General features: G+C 33.5%; 1 protein-coding gene across 6 annotated transcripts in view; it reads right to left on the bottom strand.

Annotated features, from left to right (window-relative positions):
• Positions 1-4,527: 4,527 nt before the first annotated feature.
• LOC111059971 overlaps positions 4,528-13,641 on the bottom strand; it is a 94,897-nt gene continuing 85,783 nt past the window's right edge. For 4 of the 6 annotated variants that reach the window (XM_039438460.1, XM_039438461.1, XM_039438458.1 and 1 more), the window contains 3 exons: positions 12,768-12,803; positions 10,959-11,034; positions 6,069-6,311 (listed from right to left, as the gene is read on the bottom strand). In XM_039438460.1, coding sequence (XP_039294394.1) covers positions 6,131-6,311; positions 10,959-11,034; positions 12,768-12,803 — 293 coding nt within the window. In that variant the 3' untranslated portion in view covers positions 6,069-6,130. Of the gene's footprint in view, positions 6,312-10,958; positions 11,035-12,767; positions 12,804-13,641 lie in introns of all 6 variants that reach the window. The other 2 variants (XM_039438456.1, XM_039438459.1) reach the window with 2 other exon arrangements.

A 13,641-nucleotide genomic window follows, 5' to 3' on the forward strand; every position in this document is an offset into this window, starting at 1 on the left:
GGAAGTGGCAAGATAGAGAATCGGCAACGCTGTTCTGCCTTGCTTCTCCACTGACATATTAACGTGAACCTGATGACTATGACGTCGAGGCTGCTGCTCTTATTTCGGTCCTCCCAAGTTTGCTTGCTTTCTTGTGTGCGGAACTCACGACCAAGGCCGTTTGTTTGGCAATTGCTTTGGCACTGGAAACGAAAAAAGAATCCGTCTGGTATTAGAAGTGGACGATATGAACCAGATACATAGAGATAAGATAGCATAGAAGATGCTACGGTTAGTAGAATTCATCCAAAGTTCGAAGTTTTTATCAAAATTGTGATTTTTCTTCATTTCCATTCCATTTTCGTCTGAGTGAATATAATATAGGCAACATGTTTTCATTACACATTACCATGTTTTCATAACGGTACATTACCCCATGGCTTGTAGAATTATTAAAAGTTTGAAAGTTTTGTATCAAAATTATGATTTTCCTTCATTTCCATTTCAGTACGATTATATGCAGATAGTAAATGTTTTTGTGATTTTTCTGGCTTCAAATTTATCAAGTTTTTTAATATTTTTCAATTTATTAATGCACTAGCCGTCAGGCTCGCTTCGCTCGCCATATCCGTCTAGCCAGGGGGCTCCGCCCCCTGGACCCCCGACTGGATCGTCCAAGAATAAGATCAGCAGGCTCGCTCCGCTCGCCTGCATTTTTCATTGAGCATTTTCATCATATGTTGGGACGATCCAGTCGGGGGCGGTCAGACTAAACGGATATGGCGAGCGAAGCGAGCCTGAGGCTAGTATAATATTCCCAGGATTGAAGTAGCAGTGCCCAATAAACTTTTCCGCGATAAATGCATTTAAATTTTCAACTTGGTGCCAACCTAACAAAGTCAACTCAACTTAATGCAACCTGACAAAATTATTAATTTAGTCGCCAGTTAACAACTGTTTCGGAGAGGTACTCTATCAAGATTATAGTTCTATAGTAACATATATATGGAAATTCAATTATAAATTAACAGATTGGGAGAAAGAAGAATATACCTGCTAAAAGACGAACTTTAAACCTTAAAAAAACCCTTAGAGTTAAAATATGGCCAAAAGATTTCTTAGTGCGCCTCTAAAGGGGCCCAACTGAACATACCTACAAATTTGGACGTTTTGGTCCGGTAGATTTTTGTTATGCGAGGTGAGGTGAGTGAGTGAGTGAGTGAGTGAGTGAGTGAGTCAGTCAGTCAGTCAGTGAGTGAGTGCCATTTCGCTTTTATTTATATAGATTTTCAAGTGTAATAATAATTTGTTTCATCTTTCTGATCAACCGAGATACACATTTTTTTAGTATAATGTATATTTGGACTGTAAATGTTTGTGATCTTATAAAACGTGTTTCATAACCTCATTTGAACTATTTTTATCAAAATAAGGAAGAGGAACAGTTTGGGTTTATCCTGTTGATCCTCTCCCAATCATTAATTTTATGTGTGATTAAGGAATGTAATAAATGTAAATGTAAATTTTTGTCTGAGTGAATAGTAGGCAACATCATGTCTTCAAATTAATAAAAACAATATAAAAATCTTGTGGTACCCTTTATTTGAAAAAAATAGTTTGTTGAACTATTTGAAGTTTTTAAATTAATAAAGGGTAGCCTACTACAAGATTTTTATATATTATTGTTTTTATAAATTTGTTCAAAATTCCATGTGAGAGGAGTGTAATTACAATTTTTTTGTAATTTGTAAAATATGTAGAATAGTGAATTAATTGAGTAATTAGGCTTGTTCAAATAAAACTGAGTCATAAAACAATGTGATATAAAAGTAGGTAGTATTCATTCAATATATTAAGAGAGTGCCTCATCAATTAATAGGCTACATTTGTATACGTTTAACTACAAAATTTATTCTTATAAATAGTGTAATGTTGATTTGAGTTTATTACTGGCAATTTATTGTATGATGGAAATACTATACAAGTAGATAGGTACAGTTGTATAATAATAAGTTACTACTACTAATATTAATACTAATACTAAGTACTAATACTCGTATTTGACTGAAAGAATAAGACGTTGATGTTGTCAATACCACATATTTATATTGAATTTGTGCTATATCATGTTCAGCTAAAGATGTGGCAGATGTTGTCATGAAACCTGGTTCTGTAATTTAAGTTGATTTTGGAGAAATATATTGGTAACTTTTTGTGTAGTTGAGAAGTTGATATTGTGGTAATTATTCATATATTGAATGAGAAAGACTAAGAAATTGTCAAAAACCACAGATTTAATGATACTTAGAAAGACTGGTTTTGGTTATCACACCATTGTCAATCTCTGATAAACTCTAATAAGTTTATCTAATTCAAGTTTATTACATAAGTTTATCAGAGATTGACAATGGTGTGATAACCAAAACCTTATCAAAGGAGGTATCTTCATATCGTCTCAATATTTACATTATTAACATATATTTATACAACTTTTTAATAATTAATTATAAGAGTTCGGTCAAATGACGGAAAAATGGTATATGCAGTAGGCAATTTAGACGATGAATCGTCTTACAGACGATAGTGAGACGGAAAATGATTCTAAATAAGATGGGTTGTTGGTGACAATGACAGGGGTGCTTTAATGTGTTTACATGGAAAGTGGATTCAATGTTATGGCTTATTATACCTATGCAGAATGTTAATGCTCACAACTCTGTTCTCGGTTTCTGAAAATTCAGTCAAAAAATAACTGATAGATTGAAATAAAAGAAGTTGGAGATTAAAGAAATGTTTATGGTGTTAAATATTGTCTACAACTAAAATAGTTGTTGATTTACTAGTTGATTAATTTTTATGATGATAAAATTGTCCACAACTTTTTTTTTGGTATTGAAGTGAGTCATTCAACTCACATTTTAGTTTATTCATATCGCCAAACGCCAATTGCAAATCACTTGAGAGTTGGGAGTTTTCAGAGTCGTCAGACTTTATTTCTTTCCGGAACTCTTCAACTGAGTACTAAATTGTACTTGACAGTTTTTATTATACTCTTCTACTCAAGTTTGATTGATCCAATTTCATTGATAATAATTACTTGAAGCTTCCCATCCACATTGAGAAAAGCAAATTTTACTGACCTTGATTATTATCAGAGTTCTTATCATCAGACGAAGACTTATTGGTATGATTGTAGATAAGCAGCAGATAACACTCAAACAGTAAGAATATTTCTCTAACATTATAACATTGTAACATTCTATACTCACTGTAGGCTACTCATCACAATAAGATGATTCAACAGCTTTCACTAACGGAAGCTGTTATAAAATGTTTTTGAATTCTACTTTTTAAGGTGACTGTTACATAATTATGTGTAGAAATGAATCTGATAGATTCGATTCTTTGTCATCCTTATGAATTCTACCAGAGTAAAACGGAGCTTGCCGAACATCAACTTTTTACTTACATTTGTGTTGCGTGTGTGATGTTGTGGTACTTTTCCATAATGAAAACACAAATTGAAATTGTCAACCACTTTGACAGAATAATAAGTAAAAGTTTATAAAAGTGGTTGACAATTTCGATTTGTGTTTTCATCATATTTTTAATCTAATAGAATTTATCTACTTCTTTAGCTTCAATCATTCGATTGGTAGGCAGCTTTCCATTGTTTTCTGTCTCTTTTCATTTGGATGTAGCTCTGGATCCCTAGATCTTTGGTTACTTTGCTTCAGATATTGTAGCCGGGGTCTCACACGAGCCCTTTGTCCAATTATTATTATACCTTCCAGTATTCTTAACGTGAATTCGTTGTGTCTAAAAACATGGTCAAGCCAAAAGTGCCGTCTGTCCTTTAAAATATGTAAAAGAGATCACTTTCCCTCAACCCTTTGAAATACTTCTTCATTAGTAATTTTATCAGGCCATCTCAGCTTGAGCATCCGTCTCCAACACCATACTTAAAAGGCATTTAGTGCTCTTTCTTCTGCCTTACCAATAATCCAGGTTTCTGAGCCATAGAGTGCAATACTATAATAGAAGTATTAATAGTAGGCTATACTTACAGAATTTATATATGATTTATGATAGGACGGCGAAACATTGCACGTCCAAGAATCGATGTGTGTGTAAACTATAAGTCTAACATAAAGACCACTTATCATGATAATTCACCATGAAAATGATTATCATCACATCAAATAAAGTTATCATGGAATAATAATTATAATCACTCTTAACCCGGTTTGCACAAATGCCTGTTAAAACTTCGTGATTAGATGTCACGAGAATCAATCAGATAAGACTTTGAAAAGCTTTCTCTGATTGGATCTCGTGGTATTTAATCGTGATTAAAATTTGATAGGCATCTGTGTAAATGGGCCTCATCATGCTAAATTTTGATCACATTTTACACTTGAATTTCAGGGAGGCAAGGATGTGAGTATTGGATGATGAGGAAGCTGTGTTGAAGATGAAAAACATCTTGAACTTGATATTATGATTATTTGTAGTTGATCAGGTACAAAGAATAAAAACAGCATAATAATGTAAAGATTAACTGTAACTCGTTTCTTTATTGATATTATTAGTGAATTTTACAATACAATAAATGAATAACCTTATAATATTCCAACTCAATCTTATACAATCTTGTTTTTATCAACACAATCACACAAATTTGGAGTTTACAGTTCACAAAATGAACTTGAAACAACAGTTTTATGTTCATCAGCATGGATAACAGACTAATAAATAATAGTAGTAATAGAATAGAATAGAATTTATTGTTTCTCATAAACAACAGTACAATATTACAAGAAAAAACAAAACAAAGATATTGAGTTATTAGCCAAATTTATCAAATGCTATGGCTCAACAATATAACAATGTAAGAATAGAAAGAAATATTTCTCATTTAAACACCGCCATATGCAGTCACAATAATGAAAATAAAAGTCATTAGCCACATTTTCCAGCTACTTAATGCTAAAAAAAACTAATATTAAAAATTCATATTTCTTTTAAATAACGGAACAATACATATGAGGTGTAATATACTTCTATGTTACAAAATTATATTACTACATAATTAGCCAACCATACTGTATGGTACAAGATATCATATATATTATATAAATAGTGATTAATATAATATTAAATACGACAAATCAAATCAAATTTATTCCCTCCAAAAATACAACAAAAATATCAGCATTTAAAAATAATACATTATAATTTTAAACTCAATTTCACTAAATTATATGAAAATAAAACAAACCCTGTAATAAATTTGACTTTTGTGTTCAATTTGAATGCTAGGTTTATGAATTACTAATAAGTTGCTGTAATGATAAATAATAAATAAGGGATATGTTTCATAGGAAACATATTGCCTGTGCGTAAGATAGAGTTGAGTTTATATTAAGAGACTTGTAGGAGAAATTTGAAAAGGAAATGAATGTTTCAAATCTCAAATATTCATTAAAGGAAAAGCTAAAAAATAAAATAGAGAAAAACAATGTAATAAAATAAAATAAAGACAAAGGAAAACTATAAATGACTAATAATAAGATAATATATAGTAAAGAAGAAACAAATTATTCAATTTCTTCTAGAGGAATGTGGAGGATCTCAGTTCTACTGGATTTCAGTAGGCCTAAATACTGCCTATATAAGATCAGATGAACTCAACCACTACCTGAAATCTGTAGTGCATTCGTTTGACGTCAGCACAGGTAGGGCTCCTACACCAATAGAAACACTAGCTGATATAGATCAGCTGAGATCAACAAATTTTTATTAGTGTAAGAGCCCTACCTGTGCTGACGTCACACGAATGCACTACGGCTTTCACTACAGAGGTAGTGGATGAACTCAACCTGAAAAGGTTATGACCAATAATGTTTCAGAAAGGTTAGATTTATTTTCTTCCAAGTGATAAATGCTGGAATTTTTTAAAATGTTCTGATAACTTATTTTGATGATAAACACAAAGAACGAAAACATTGACCAAACAGCTGATCAGGATGAACTGAAATACATGATGAATGTTACCCGCGAGGAATAGCCTAAAAAGAGAATCAACGGATGATTGGAACATTTTATCACAAATCATGAAACTTATGATTGTTAATATTTAAGGTTGCAATCAATTATTAACAGTTGATTTACTGGCTGATGATTTGGCGACACTTTGTCTTGATTTAGCGGCTGCCTCTTTCTGAAATCTCTTCATTTTCCTCAAGTTTCGTTTCGATGAATAACTTATCAGCCAATCAGAGATCTTCTCAGAAATACAATTGCCCACTTTTTTGAGATAGGAACTTACACTGCAAAGTAGAAAGACAAAAAAATTATACTCACATATCATTCATAAGTCAGTGAGTGTATTCTTTAATAGTGTTTACTTGAATTTCCAATTATAGAAAATTACTATAGTGAGATCCAAGTTATAATGGCAGTGGAGAAAGATAGGACGACAGCGTTGCCGTTTCTCTGCCTTGTGACCGCCTTCTATAGAGGATAGCTGATACCGGTATATCTGAAGTAAAATTAACTATTAATTCTTGTTTGAAAGAAATCAATTATATTCTATTTGTCGAGGGGATATATTTCTCAATAAACGAATAATAGATTTCTATGATTGAGATATTGAATATTCTGTTGATTAATTATATTTCTAGATTGTTAAAAACCGATCTGGCCAAGTTGCAGAGTTGGGAAAGGATAGCGCTATCTTCTTTGTAGAATCATAAACAAGGATAGCAACACTAATGCTAATGCTACTGCTATTGTAACGTGGACCTCACTATGTAAGTCCCCTGAGTCCAAAACATGATTTTATTAGTTACAAGCAGGTCGTGTTACTCGTCCTCCGCACAGATCTAGGGTCTACTGACTGCTCTTAAAAGCAAAAATCTGGTGTGGCGCACTCACACAACTTTCCTTGCCGTTATGAAAATTGATCACCTGACGCTAGTGTTCGCACGCCTCTCAAGTCTACTATTCAAAGATCTGAGCCAGCTGGTGACAGGACAATAACGCTGGAGACATACGAGGTCTGCTATCTCTTCATAGTGAATCATTTAATAGAATCAACAGTTGCCAACAGTTGGCAATTGAATAATCACGTTTTCTCGAATTTCGAGCTTATTTTCAATATTAGGTGGAAATGTTACTGAACATTAATTGTAGAGATTTCCATGCTCTATCTCTTCCACTTTGATTTTTTTCTATCTAAAGCCTGCTGATATGGGAATCTAAAATCAAAATTTGCATAGATGGGGCCGAGCTCCTGAAATCTTTACAGATATGGGACTTGATGCTGTTGATAGACGATGGGACGATGCAGTTGATCAAAAACGTTGGAGCCGTTTTAGAGAAAATCGCGAAAAACCCTGTTTTTGACAACATTTTCGCCATTTTAGCCTTCATCTTGAATTGCATTTGATCGAAATTGTTCGAGTCGGATTGTAAGGACCTCAAGTTCCAAATTTCAAGTCATTCCGTTAATTGGGAGATGAGATATCGTGTACACAGACACACATACAGTCATACACACACACACACACACACACACACACACACACACGTACAGACCAATACTCAAAAACCACTTTTTTGGACTTAGGGGACCTTGAAACGTATAGAAATTTAGGGATTGGGGTACCTTAATTTTTTCGGAAAGCAATACTTTCCTTACCTATAGGTAAGGAATCCTGATAGGAATCCTATTGTAAGATCCTGATAGGATCTTAAAATAGATCGAATTCAGTTTTATAGTTTCACTAGCTGTCAGGCTCGCTTCGCTCGCCTTATCCGTCTAGCCAGGGGGCTCCGCCCCCCTAGACCCCCGACTGGATCGTCCAAAAATGAGATCAGCGGGCTCGCTTCGCTCGCCTGCATGTAGACCTCAGCGGAACCTCTGTACCGAATTTGAACGTATTATGTCAATTTGATCTCGAAAAACACCTCTTACTATATCGGTGTATTTTTGGTGAACAAAATTCTTCCACCTCAGCTGAACCTGTGTACCTACTGATTTTTTTTTAATATATTTCCATCAATTATTGAAAAAGGTGAGGAAACGCAGAAAAGCTGAGAAAACGCAAATTCTGGGCCTATCTTTGGCGTTATTTCAAATTCCTTCTAACGCAACATTATTGCACCCCAGTTGAGCTTCTGTAGTAAATTCGAACATTTTCTGTTTATTTGTTCTCGATAAAGCTGAGAAAACGCTAAAAAACGAAATTTTGGGCGTATCTTTGGAAATTTTTCCAAATCAGTTCTTATTGCGCCTCTAAAGGGCCAACTAAACACACCTACCAAATTTGAAACGTTATGTCATATTTTTATCATACATATATTAGGACGATCCAGTCGGGGGTTCAGACTAAACATCTGGCTAAACGGATATGGCGAGCGAAGCGAACCTGACGGCTAGTAAAATAATATTCCCAGGAATAGCTCTGATTGAAGTAGCAGTACCCAATCAATTTTTCCGCGATAAATCAGGACCTCCTAAATAGGTATTTGGGAGGTACTGGATAAATTGCTATTCAGGAGGTCCTGGATAAAAATGCATTTCAATCTTCAACTTGGTGCCAACCTAACAAAGTCAACTCAACTTAATGCCAACCTGACAAAATTTTCAATTTGGTTACCAGAACAACTGTTTCGAAGAGGTACTCTCTCTAGATTATAGTTCTATATTGAATCAAATCAAATCAAATTGGTTTTTATTATCATGATTTCAGGGTACAAATATTCATATTATATAACAACGTTACATCTTCTGCAACCAAACAATCATAAATAAAACTTACAGTTGAACTAAAAAATTAATCATAATAACTAAATCTAGTTGCTATTATATCGTGACTCCAGAAAATACAACATTATATTTTGAAGAACTTCATGAAAACTCTCCACAAAGGCAAAGCCTGTGTGTGGAAGAGGGTCTTGGCGATGATTGGCCAATGTTTATTAACATATGGTATGGACATTTCAATTACAATTTTGAGATATTGGAATAAGAAGAATATACATGCTAGAAGTCGAACTTTAAACCCTTAAAAACCACCCTTAGAGTTAAAATATCGCCAAAATAAGATTTCTTAGTGCGCCTCTAAAGGGCCAACTGAACATACCTATCAAATTTGAACGTTTTTGGTCCGGTAGATTTTTAGTTCTGCGAGTGAGTGAGTGAGTCAGTCAGTCAGTGAATGAGTGAGTGCCATTTCGCTTTTCACTTTCCTTGCCCTATTACCATAGGTAAGGAAAGTATTGCTTTCCGAAAAAAATTAAGGTACCCCAATTTCTAAATTTCTATACGTTTCAAGGTCCCCTGAGTCCGTAAAAGTGGTTTTTGGGTATTGGTCTGTATGTGTGTGTATGTGTGTGTGTGTGTGTGGTGTGTGTGTTGTGTGTGTGTGTGTGGTGTGTGTGTGTGTGTGTGTGTGTGTTGTGTGTGTGTGTGTGTGTATGAGTGTATGTGCGTCTGTGTACACGATATCTCATCTCCCAGTTAACGGAATAACTTGAAATTTGGAACTCAAGGTCCTTACACTATAAGGATCCGACACGAACAATTTCGATCAAATGCAATCCAAGATGGCGGTTAAAATGGCGAAAATGTTGTCAAAAACAGGAGTTTTCGCGATTTTCTCGAAAACGGCTCCAACGATTTTGATCAAATTCATACCTGAAATAGTCATTGATAAGCTCTATCAACTGCAACAAGTCCTATATCTGTAAAAATTTCAGGAGCTTTGCCCCATCTATGCAAAGTTTGATTTTAGATTCTCAATTATCAGCCTTCATATACTATTTAAACAGAAAATTTCAAGTGGAAAAGATTCAGCATGAAAATCTCTGCAATTATTGTCCAGTAACATTTCCACCTTAAATTGAAAATAAGATTGAAATCCGAGAAAATGTGATTATTAAATTGCAAACTGTTGACAACAACTGTTGGTTCTATTAAATCATTCACTACGAAGAGATAGCAGACCTCGTGTGTTTCCAGCGTTATTGACCTATCACCAGCTGTCTCATATCTTTGAATAGTAGACTTGTGATGTGCGAGTACACTAGCTTCAGGTGATCAATTTTCATAACGGCAAGGAAAGTTGTGTGAGTGCGCCACACCAGATTTTATATATATATATAGATGCTGATATCGAAAGTATGAACATCTGTGATAATAATTTACAATAGAGAAACCAATGGTACCTAGAATTTCTACCTCCGTAAACCTCTGTTTACGAAAGTAGTTCTAGAATACAATGTATTCTACATACCTTGAGAGAAACTATTCCATTGGGTGGTTTATCTTGCGTAAACATTGTATAACAAATCCAATAAATTTGATCTATTCATTTGAATCATTATAATATATAAATCAGGACCATTTTAAATATTGATTAGTAGAATAAAATAATTAATAGAATAATTGATAATTAATAGAATAATTTGTCAATAATCATCTTAGGTGAAATGAGAATCTTGCATAATTTCAAGTTAATCAGTTCAGTAGCTCAGACGTGATGATGCGTCAAACATGTACTACTTAATTCGTATCCCATTATGTTCAAGCCAAGTCATTCCTCCAAAATATGAAGAGTATAAATTTGTAGTTCAAAACGTTAAATTATTCACAAACTCTGACCACTATTCTCTCTTATTCTTCCTTGTTTACTACTCTAGTATTAGTGTAACCGATTCCATAGAATGAGGCCCGGTTGCACTACATCCGGTTACATTTCAACCGTGATTAATTCCACAAGAACCAATCATAGAAGGCGTTTTTGAAGAGACGGATTCTCTGATTGGTTCTCGTGGAATTAATTACTTTTAAAATTAAACCGGCTGTTGTGCAACCGGCACTTAATAATCTAGATTGTTTATCAAACAAACTGTATTAAAAAAATTAAAAATTAGTGACTGCTCATCATAGCCTGGTTAATAAATCTTACCCTTTTGGTGGAGGTTGCTCATCTGGAGGAAAGTCAATATATGCAGGCTGGGTAGAACATAATGACACAGCATCATCTACGACAATACAATCGAGATTATGTTAATAATATTTTAGTACAATACAATAGTAAATTTACACTATGGTGAGATCCACGTAAAAATTTATTTATTTATTTATTCGTTGATATAATTACAAATCATATGAATATGATCGGGATAGAACAACAGGCATAGCCCAAAACTATTCTGTTCCCAAATTTTGATAAATAATGAAGTGTCCGAAAAAATAGGTTAATATGTTCTTACTGAGGAAATTTAAAGTTCAAAGTTCTGTCCAAGAATATAAATATATTAGCTAGAAATTTTGAATTTAGAATGATTAAAATACCAAATTATAGTCAAATTTTGCACTTAATATCACCGCACTTTGAATAAATTGAGTTATTTCAATTATTACAGTATTTTATTAACATTATAGGTGATGCGTTTACGTCAAGTATTCTGGAAGGTACAGTTGATGGACAAAGGGGTCGTGGGAGACCCCGGCTACAGTACTTAAGACAAATGACGAAGGATCTGGGTGCTATAAACTATGAACAATGGAAGAGAGTAGCAATGGACAGATTTAGATGGAAGGCTGCCAACCAATCAAACGATTGAGCTGTAAGAAGAAGATAGGTGATGCTATCCGTGTCTATCTTTTGACAAAACATAATATAGCGCTTTTCTTTTCTATAGCTCTAAAACGTTGCCAGATTGTAGGAGTATCATTAATATTGACAAAATATTTAATCTCGATTATAAAAACTATTATTCGATCATTGAGAAATATACTTTCTTGACGAATAGAATATAATTGATAATTTTTAACAAGAATGAACAGGTGATATTACATGAGAAATACCGGTATCGGCTATTTTCTATAGGAGACAGTGGCAAGGTAGAAAATTGTCAACGCTGTTCTCCTATTTTGGTAGAGAGTTAGTGGGGAGGATATTTTTAATATTCTTTCCGAAGAATGGACATTGATATGTCCAAAGCTCCGCCAATTTATGTAGATGCATAACAATATAATTATCTATAGTTATTATATTACAAATTACTTTTTCATATCATATACAGTTCAATAATTATTTTCTTAGTCTATATTATGTAAATTCATCTATAATTTTGCTGTATTGTAAGCTATTGTATATAAGTGTATAAGCCAGTATATATTGTAATCTACATAAATAAAGTACTCAATCAATCAATCAACCAATCTTCTACCACTGCCATTATAATGTGGACCTCACTATAATTTAAATTCTCTCATGCAATAGGCCCCTGATTGTGGCGATAAATAATTACTGGATATTTGATTTTTTTATTTGGAATTTATTGCAGAAAATAGAATTTTCAAATTTTGAAAAGATGAAAAGTCTGATCTGTTGATTCTTCATGTGTTTTTTGTAAAATCGATTTCTTTCAAATTTCCTGTAATCTATTAACCATCTCAATTATCATTATTATCAATACAGGCTTATTATTTAGTAGGCTGAAGTGTTTACAGTTTTTTACTCATTTGGAAATTCAGATTGAAAAGATCTAGTGCCGGTTGCACAAGAGCTGGTTAAGTTTTGACCGTGATTGATTCCAAGAGAACCAATTAGAGAAGCCGTCTTTTCAAAAACGGCTTTTGTGCAACCGGTCTATACCTAATAGTATAGATTACGGTACTTTCACTTGGTTTGAAATCCACTTGAAACTTGAATTCTCCTCTTTGAAACGCATTATTTGAGAAAAAATTTTGAAAAATTTGCACTCACCTTTTGAAGGAGGAGATTTGGAAGATGGGGTTCCCCCTGGAAAAAAAATCAAATTCTTAGTTCAAGAGAATTCATATTATAAGAGTTGTTTCGTTTATTCTTATCTTTTTCTAATCACACTTTTGTATCCAACCAGTGATTGTAATTTCTAGTTATTATTATGTTATCGAAGAGATGTTATCACCTCGAAAAGGATCATATATCACAATAATTTTTCTTGTATCTATAGTGAAATTTACGTTCTAAAGTCAGAATCTGATCAAATTTCAACCTTTGTTTGCGGGCTATGTAGGAATTAAATGAGCTACTAGAGTATTTTTGATCTCGATCATAAAAAATAACCGTTAATTGAAATAATTAATCCATATCTTAATGATAATAAAATCGTTAGTTTTCTTTCCTCTTCTGTCATTGGACAAAGCAGATAGCTCTATCCTTCTCCAAACCCGCACCGTTGCCAAATTTCTAGGAATGTTTGTAGGCTATGAAGGAATAATTGAATGAACAACTAGAATATTCTACCTCAATTATGAAGATTCATTTTTGAACAAACGTAGCGAGTTCTTACTTATGACTTCTAGAGCTTTGAATCATGAAGGTTCCGCTAAAGTCTGTTGGTGGGTCTGTTTCGATGATCACTTCTGACTTCTCCCAGCAATCAACATCAAATTTTCAACAGTTTTCTTCAACCATTATACAAAAATCTCAAATTAATCATCTAGATCCGTTGGTCGTTTGTGGGTTTGTTTGTTCGACGATTACTTCTGATTGCTTCCACTGATCAACTTTAAATTCTCACATATTTTTCAACCATTAAACAAAAAGTTAAGATAATCACCTCGGTAGATCAGATGTAATGATGCGTAGCCTATAC

Source organism: Nilaparvata lugens, chromosome 11 (genome assembly GCF_014356525.2).
Source record: "Nilaparvata lugens isolate BPH chromosome 11, ASM1435652v1, whole genome shotgun sequence".
Classification (NCBI taxonomy): domain Eukaryota; kingdom Metazoa; phylum Arthropoda; class Insecta; order Hemiptera; family Delphacidae; genus Nilaparvata; species Nilaparvata lugens.